The sequence below is a fragment of the Microcebus murinus genome, chromosome 24, assembly GCF_040939455.1.
Source record: "Microcebus murinus isolate Inina chromosome 24, M.murinus_Inina_mat1.0, whole genome shotgun sequence".
NCBI lineage: Eukaryota > Metazoa > Chordata > Mammalia > Primates > Cheirogaleidae > Microcebus > Microcebus murinus.
Genome location: NC_134127.1, coordinates 20,397,391 through 20,406,006, shown reverse-complemented (window position 1 = coordinate 20,406,006; position 8,616 = coordinate 20,397,391). Strand labels below are relative to the sequence as shown.

At 50.8% G+C, this 8,616-nt stretch overlaps 1 protein-coding gene across 1 annotated transcript; it reads left to right on the top strand.

The window, feature by feature from the left end:
- The first annotated feature begins 820 nt into the window (after positions 1-820).
- Positions 821-4,395, top strand: NKX2-6 (NK2 homeobox 6). Its single transcript, XM_012739355.2, has 2 exons — positions 821-1,094; positions 3,770-4,395. The coding sequence occupies exons 1-2, from the start codon at positions 821-823 to the stop codon at positions 4,393-4,395; spliced, it is 900 nt and encodes a 299-aa protein (XP_012594809.2).
- Positions 4,396-8,616: the final 4,221 nt, after the last annotated feature.

Genomic DNA, 8,616 nt, shown 5'->3' with positions numbered 1-8,616 from the left:
CGCTCAGGGCAATCAGCTTCAGGGAGGAAGAGAAGAGGCCGAGGCCCGCCTTCCCCTACCCCCCAGTGCAGCTCCAAGTCCATTCTTCCCTCCCAGGGCTGAGACCGCTGTTCCTGGGAAGTGGCAAATATGGGCTCCGCAGACCTGGACTCTGTGCAAAGTGTGACATTTCCACCTCAATACAGGCCCTGACGGGTCGAGACTCGCTCGTCTTCAGTTGTCCTGCCTCTGCGTGCACTAAGACCATGCCCCGAGTGCCCAGCTGTCTCTACATCGGTTTCCCCCACGCCGTGAGAGTGGACAATTGAGCTAAGATCCAGCCGGGTGGACGGGCTCGGGTTGCACAGCGAGGACCACCCCCCAGCCTCGCACGTCCTCTGGTGCGGGTGGGGCTTGGGGTGGGAGAGGATCCCCGCGGACCCTGGTTTGACCTAAGGAGATCCCGTTTGTACCGTATGGACGCAGGTACGAGCCGCGCGCAGCACCATCTCTCCACGTTTTCTTTGCTTTTGAGAACCGTCAGTAGGAACCAAACCTCCCAGGAGGGTGACTGGGCAGTGGGGAGGGCGCAGGAAGAAAGCATTTGGCGAGGAAGGTGGGGGTTAGCACGCACGTGGTTTCTGCGAGAACCAATGGGGCGCGGCGGTCTCGTCCCCCGGCCCGCCCGGATGGCCCAGAGGAAGGCGCGGTTCTGGACGCTGGGTGTCTGTCCCAGAGCTTGGGTATGAGTGCGGGGCCTGCAGCGACAAGACGGGAAGTTCGGGACTCCGTGCTCGGTGGGGACTGGGAACTCTTCGGCCCCGCCCCCTCCGCCTTCGGGATGCTGCTGGGCCGGGTCACCTCCACCCCCTTCTCCGTCAATGACATCCTGCGGCTGCAGCGGCTGCAGCGGGAACAGAGCGGCCCGGCGGCTTCGCCACACTGTGGGGTGCGGGGGAGCCAGGAAAACTCTCCATACCTGCGAATGGACTCAGAGCCGCAAGGGTCAGAGATTCACAGCGCCGGTGGCGACAGAAGACAAGACCGATCGGAGCCACGTAGGGGTTCCTGTGAGGTGGTCGTGGAGATGGATGCGGAAAGGGTGGAGGAGCCACGTGAGTAAGGGTTCAGGTCTTGCTATCTACGGGGGATATTGAGAGGGATTATAGGTGAGTGGAGGAAAACGCATCTCCCAGTGTCCGGGGGTCGCATGTCCTCTCCCCACTTCCCTCATTTGAGGAGTCCAAAAGACAGGCCCCTGAGCCCCCACTCCCACCGCCTTCCGACACCCTGTGTGCTTCCCGCGCCCCTAAGGAAAATGAGGTCCCGAATCTTAGGGTTCGCTCTGCTCGAAGCCGCCCCTCTCATTCCCACACAAGCACCTCCCGGTTCCCCAACCTCAAGCTCCGCATCTCCTCTGTGAAACAGTGTCTTCACTGTGCTCCACCACCACTGCCCTTCCCTGCCATCTCCTAGTCTCTCCCTACTCTGAATCATCTAAAAGAGGAGCCAGCCTGCTGTCCATCGTGGCCGGGCCCTTTCCCGGGACTGAGCTCCCTGGCCATCTCCCGGTCCCTTCTCACAGGTTCCTCATCTGGAACACGGGAGATGGGGACTGGGTGTTTTTGAGCCTCCAGAAGTGGAAGCCCCTATGAGCGCTGGTGCCAGATTCTCGCATCAGGAGCGTCTTAAAGGCAGCCCGGGTTGTCGCTGCCCTGGGAGGCGACTCGGGCCGCGTCCTGCGCCTGGTCTCCAAGGCCCTAGCATCTGCGTCCAGTACTCAGGACGGGAAGGGGCTGGCTGGGAGTTGTGTTGCGTCTGCTCCGCGAACCTAGGGAAACTTCGGCAAGAGAGGTTGGATATTCCAAGGAATGAAAAAGCCACCTTCCTCTCACCAAACCTCTGCACCTGGGTGGGCATTCCCAGCGCAGAGCAGGCCTCCTCTGCCAGGCTGTGCCATGGCACCTCTGTGCCATGGCTAGTTTGGCTAGGTGCAAACTAGCCAAATAAAATAGAGGCCAGATCGGAGCTATTGGCTTACTTGTAGGCTGGTTATTCTCTAACTTCAGAAGCCTGGAGAACATGAACTTTGCTGTGTTCCCGAAGAAGGGGGTGGGTTTTCTGTAGTGGACTCTAAACACTAAAGTCCCTCAGCGCCGCTGGGCTGGGCCAACTCCGCAAACATTTTGGATTTGCTGACAAACAGTCCCTCTCCTCGGACCCCCACAGTTGCCTCAGCCAAAGGCCTGCGCTGTGTGTCCCTTCTCTGCTGGAAACCAAGCCCCGGGGCAGACGGAACCTGGCTCCAGGAACTGAGCTCAGGGCCACAGTGGCCCTCCACGAGGCGGGGGGCTTCCTGGTGGGCTTCCAGCAACCGGTCAGTCCCCCACCAACCTACCTTACCTTCAAGGACGCTGGGCTGAGGATCTCTGATTGTGACCTGGAGGGCACAGGGTGCTGGCACAGGCCCGGGGTGCTGCGCAGCCCTCAGCCCGGTGGTCAGTGACTTTCAAATGTGGTTTTGCTTGCGCCACCCTGTTGCTGAAGGTAGGTTATCTTTTAACGGTACTAATAAAACAAGCCCTAGTCAGTATTTTTCCTCTTTTCAAGGGGAGATGGCCTTAGTTTCTCTTTGCACAGGCATCTTTGAAGGAAGTTTTTCTTTCCTTAAATTTTAAATACCAAACAGCTGCACCCCCCCCCAGACTGTGCCAGCATTGCAGGGGATTAGAAGTCGGGTCCCAGAGCGTGCCGGCTCTAAGTAGGCGAGTCCTGCCCCACCCCGCTGAGAACTTGCAGCCCCTCCACTCTCCTGTTTTTTTCCTGGGCTGAGTTTCCCTTAAAAAAATCAGCGTTTCCTCACTACCCACCCTTGGGGTAAAACAGAGCTTAAGTAGAGACCAGAGAGAGGTGAGAAGGGAAGAAAACGCTACATCTTGACGTCTGCAGTTAGGAGTCCTCTGGGGAAAGGGGACTTCAGGATGAAGCCAGCACCCTCACCTGCCAAAAAGACCTCCAAGGATGGGGAGGCTGCTTTTTAAAGCCAGTATAGACCTCAACTTCATACATCTCTAGGTTTCCAAGCAAAGAGTCAGGATCCAGGAAATACTTTGCTTTTATCGAATTTTGTTAATTCGGACTACAAAGCTGGGACGCTGGTGCTGGCCGAGTATTTGATGACCACAAAGACAAAGGTGTGTGGAACAGTTGAGTGAAGGTAGGAGACACTCAAGATTCCCCCTCCTGGACTGGGAGCTGAGTTCCATGGGATACTCTCAGGGCTGGGTCGCATCTGGAGGCAGACAGGAGCCTCCTGAGAGCATGTCACTGAGTTTTGGCTTCCTTGAGCCCTGGAGGGCTCTCTCTCCTCCTCTTCTTCCCTTTACTTCCAAGGACAGCCCGAAGTCAAGTCGGCACCAATTGGATAGGCCTACACACTCACACCTGATCTTCATGGTAAACTTTCCCCCAACCTGAACCATCATACACACACTCTAAGAAGAAAATAGAGCTGCCTTAGACTCTTGATCAAGAGTCTACCTTTTGGGAAAATGACATGTACAGAGTGTCTCAATTTATTTATGTTCTAGCAGGTACAAAAGGGGTGAGCTTAGAGAAAAGGAACATTCGTTCAGACAGCTTGGGACAGAGTTGAGGCGTAGCAGGAGGCAGGAGAAGGGGGTGCGGAGTGAAGGCTGCCAGGGAGAGGGAGGCTTCTTGAAAACAATGTAAACATCGCTCAGGTGAGCCTTAGGCTGGGCGCTGATGGTGTCCCTTCCTGTCCTTCTAGAGCTTGGCCTGAGGGAGGCCTCGCCCCTCGGCGGCAGGACCAGGGTGCCGGAGCTCAGTGTTGGCGACAGCGGCCACTGCATGCGCAGTGGCGGCCCAGAGCAGCCCAAGACGCGGCAGCGGCGGAAGCCGCGCGTACTCTTCTCGCAGGCGCAGGTGCTGGCCTTGGAGCGGCGCTTCAAGCAGCAGCGGTACCTGTCTGCGCCCGAGCGCGAGCACCTGGCCAGCGCGCTGCAGCTCACGTCCACGCAGGTCAAAATCTGGTTCCAGAACCGGCGCTACAAGTGCAAGAGGCAGCGCCAGGACAAGTCGCTGGAACTAGCCGGCCACTCTCTAGCGCCGCGCCGGGTGGCGGTGCCAGTGCTGGTACGGGATGGCAAGCCCTGCCTGGGCCCTAGCGCTCCCTCCTTCCCCAGCCCCTACAGCGCCCCCGAATCGCCCTATTCTTGCTGCGGCCGCTACACCGATGCCACCTACTGCGCAGGCTACAGTGGCGGCTACGCCAGTGCGCCCTCGGGCCCCGCGGCACCCACACCACTGGCCAGCGCTGGCGTTGGCCCTGGCGGCCTGAAAGCCACCGCACAGGGCCACCTGGCTGCCACGCTGCAGGGCGTCAGAGCCTGGTGAGGCGCCTCAGCTCTGCTACACCCACTAGGGCCAGGTGCTCGGTCCCTTCCCTCCATCTGCGGTACGCTGCCAGGATGAGGGGCCCCTGCGGTGGAGGGAAGCGGCCACCGAAGGGCACTTCTCCCCAGCATTCTTCCTGAGCCATCTCTGGGACTGCTAACTGTACCATTTAGCTGAAGTTCCTGGGGACGTTCTTCCCCCAGGAGATATAACAGGGGACAACAGCCAGCCGCCCACGCAGCCGCACAGGGAGGAAAGAAAACCAAAGGCGGCTGGCAGTTTTGGATTTCGCAGCAGTACTGAGGCAGGTGGCTTTTGGGGCCTCAGCCCCAGGGGCTGAGAGGCTCTTTAATTTGTATGTGGCAGCCCTGGGGCACTAGGGAGTGAATGGGAGGTCTATAAGGCCTCAATCCTCCAAGTAAAGGCAACTCCTGGGGTTTGAAGACTGAGGAGAGTAGAGAAGCGCGGGAACTAGACCAAGAGCCAGAAGAGAGGAGAGGACCCGAAGGTTCAAGAAGAGGGACTATTGTGTGGAGTTGGCTCCTATCGGATCTCAGCATGCCTCCCACGCTGCGTTCCTGGGGACTCTACAATCCCGAGAGTGCTCTTTCCTGCGCAAAATGGCTTCCTAGGACATAGCCTCGAGATTCCGGTTCTCTACTCACTGTCACTGCATCGTCTCTCTTATGTACAGCATCCATCTAAAGGAGTTTGTGTGCGTGCGTGTATGGTGTGTGTATGCTGTTAGAACCTATTCTCGGTTACCTCTAAACAACTTCCAATTCAAACAAAAATTAAGCCCAGAAGTTCAAAGGAGACAAAACTCATTCAAGGCTGGAGGTAGTTTACCTAATTTTTCCTCTCCCGCCTTCCTCTTCCTCTTTGTAGGTTTTCTTTCTGACTATCATCAGCTTCTAAATTCTACTTTAGGGAAGGAGGCCCCTAGGTGGCCATAAGTCCTAAAAATATGGGTAAGAAGCCTAAACTTTAGGCTTCCTAAAATTATGAAATTTGACATCTCCACCCCCAATATGTCTGAGGTGGTGTAAATTTAAAGAGTGAAAACAAACTCATTTTATTAAGACGTGGGCTCAAATAGAAAATTTGTCTTTGGCAGGACAAATTTAGTGGGAAATTTAGTTAGTAAATCTGTCTTTTTTCCTCTTGGATTACATTTTTTAGACAATGAAAACTCTGATTCTTCACTCCCCTACACCCCCACATATCAAAGGTTAAATTCTCTTATTTAATAAATTCTCTTTTAAAATGTACTTTTCCTGAATTCTCTCATTTCTGAATATGTCCTGGTTGTTTTTGTTAAAGTGGGAAACAGTCTGCTTGAGTCTATGTAAACTATACCTGACTATTGATAGCTTGTATCCCTTAAAGTTTACATGTTTAAACTTTTTAAAAAATGTTATTGTTCATTTTTTTCCTACTATTTCCTTACATTTTCTTTCCTTTTGGTTTTCATTGCTTCTCCCTTTTATTTCTCCATTTTCACTGCTAATAAAAGTGTATTTAGAAACACTTCACAGTGTCTTTAAATTATAGTTAGTGTTGTGCCTCTGGGATTAAAACGTGAGTATGTGTACTTTAAATTTGGAAATCTCAGTAAGTATTTCTCTGTCAACAATACTAAGAAAAAAGATAGAGATTAGTTAAAATCTCCATCATGAGAGAATTGTCATACAGTGTTACCATTCTTTCACTTTGGAAGTTATTCCTTACAAAGGGAGAAGTCGGACACCGATCTTAGATTCCTGTCAAATAAGTTTCAGTCCAATGTTGCTACTGTGTTATGACCTGTCTAGCCCTTAGTTCTTAAGTAAGTTGTATTCAATTGTTCTAATGTCAGATTCTAAAACACTATATGTTAATTTAAAAAAATCTTTTGGGTGAGATCCCTACCTCAGAAATGTAGGTCATTGTAGAATGTATGGACAAAGTACTTGGCACAAAGTAGGAAATTAATAAATGTTCTTTCCTTCACTCTTTCACACTCTTTCACTCTCTAACATAGAAAAGTAAGAGAAGAAGTTGCCAGATCTGTGATGTTCTGAATAGGCCTTGCCTATTCAGTGAGGGAGAGTGAGTGACTCCCATGCCCCCTCCACACCTTTGTGACCACAGGGAGATGCACAGGAAGACCAGTGACAGTTGTGGGCAAGGCTACAAGTGACTGGGGAAGAAAGAGGCTCAATCACCAGTAACTCAGACATCACTGAACATTCCTGGAAGGGACACAAGAGAAAATAAGATCTGGCTGTTGCCCTTAAGGAATTTATTATCTAATTGGGATAGCAAAGACCAATGTGAGAAAGGTATCTAAAAATATAAGGTGGTATATACTGCATGTCAAATAGGACAGGCATTAAGCTTTCTCTCTAGAGAGAAAGAAAATCCTGTGCATGCTGGCTGCTTAGAAAAAGCTGCACAGAGCGGGGGTGGGGGGTTGGGGGGGTAAGCCTGGTGATTAGCTCAGGAATGACACTTGCTGACAGAGGCTCCAGGAAAGCTCTTGGACTTTGCAATGGAGACAAGTAAATGGGTACATGCCAAAACCAGAGCCATACTTTATAGTTTGAGATTCAATTCAAGCTAGCTTCTGGGAATTTGCAAACTGCATTGGGTGAGCTGAAAGGGTGTGGGAGGGGGGAGGGAGTGTGGCTAACATGCACATCCAAGATCCCTTAGATGTTCCATTTGTCTGTTACATTGTTTGTCATGCTGCCAACATCACTGTGGTATCCATATTGGGCTGGCCTTAACTATATATATTATATTTTGTTATATATATATATATATATATATATATATATATAAAACAATTTTGTCCGTGTGCCATCCATCTGGCATTTTCTTCAGAGCACAGCAAGGACATTTGAGATTCACATGACACCAAAGATTTCTTTCCTAAAGGAAAAGAAAGTGAAGGAAAATTCTCCTCCCCCATCTCCCCACTCTCAGCCTGTCAAGATCAATTTAGAACAAATCCTTCTCCCAGCTCATCAAGCCCACCCCCAGCTGCCTGTCTTCCATCTCTGTAATCTCGCCTTTGCACTGAAAGCTGCCCCCTTTTGTGTGTCCATTCCCTGCAACGGTTTATCCTTGGCAGGGCTTTTACCAGGGAGCTGCTCTGTAAGCAATCAGCCTCTTATCTGCATCGTTGGGTCCCATCACTCCAGTCACCTCTTAATGTTCACAAGTTCCCCAAATGGGAAGTAATTGACCTCTAAACAAAACAAAAAAGCTCTCAGAGAGATAGCAGAGGTTCCTTTCCTGACTGTCCCAGGGCTAAGGGTCTCACCTAGGCCAGGTGGATAAGTCAATAAAATTGCAGACTTCCTGACTCCCTGTCCTTCCTCTCCCGGCCCAGCCCTGCTCCAAGCCAGCCCCATCCTGATACCATCTGCAAATCAAACAGAGTAGGAGTCTAACTCCAGATTGAAGACTTGCCAGAGATTTCTGGTACTTATTTTTTTGTAATGTTATCATTTTTATGATTCCCATCATCATCATCATCATCATCATTTTCAGGGGGGCATATTGAAATCTTTTATAATTCCATTTGAAAAGTATTTAAAATCATCAGTGTTTATGCCAACTTTTTATTATTATATCAGCTCAACAACTGGTCCTTTTTCTTTTTCACAAAACAAGGGAACTCCCAGGCATGGAAGCTATGCCCCTCCCTTCCCTTCCCCTAAGGAGCAGGCCTTGCCAGAGACATGGAGGTGGTGGAGGAGCCCTGAGTTAGAAATTGTCTTGTTCTAGTACCAGTTTGACTAAGAGCATGCTCTGTGACCTTGAGTAAGGCCCCTAACCTCTCTGGGCTTCAGTCTCTGCATCTATAAAATCGAGAAGATGGATCTCTGAGGCTATTATTCTAATTTTCAGTAGCTCCCTATTGATATCAGATACCTTTAATTTTTAAAATTATGAGACAAATCATATATACAGAAGACTATATAAACATATATGTACAATTTTAAGAATTCCTGTAAAGTGAACAAAGATGAGATTCCCACTCAAGGTAAAAAAAAATGGGATGTCAAGCCCCTAGCAGCCATCTCCCCACACCCCCTTCCAGAATACAAACCCATTTCCCCAGTCTTCACCCAAAGGAGCTACCAGCTATTCTGACTCCTGTGATAATAATCTGCAGCCTTCTTTTTATGGATTTACCTCTATGGACACATCTCTTAACAATTTGGTTTA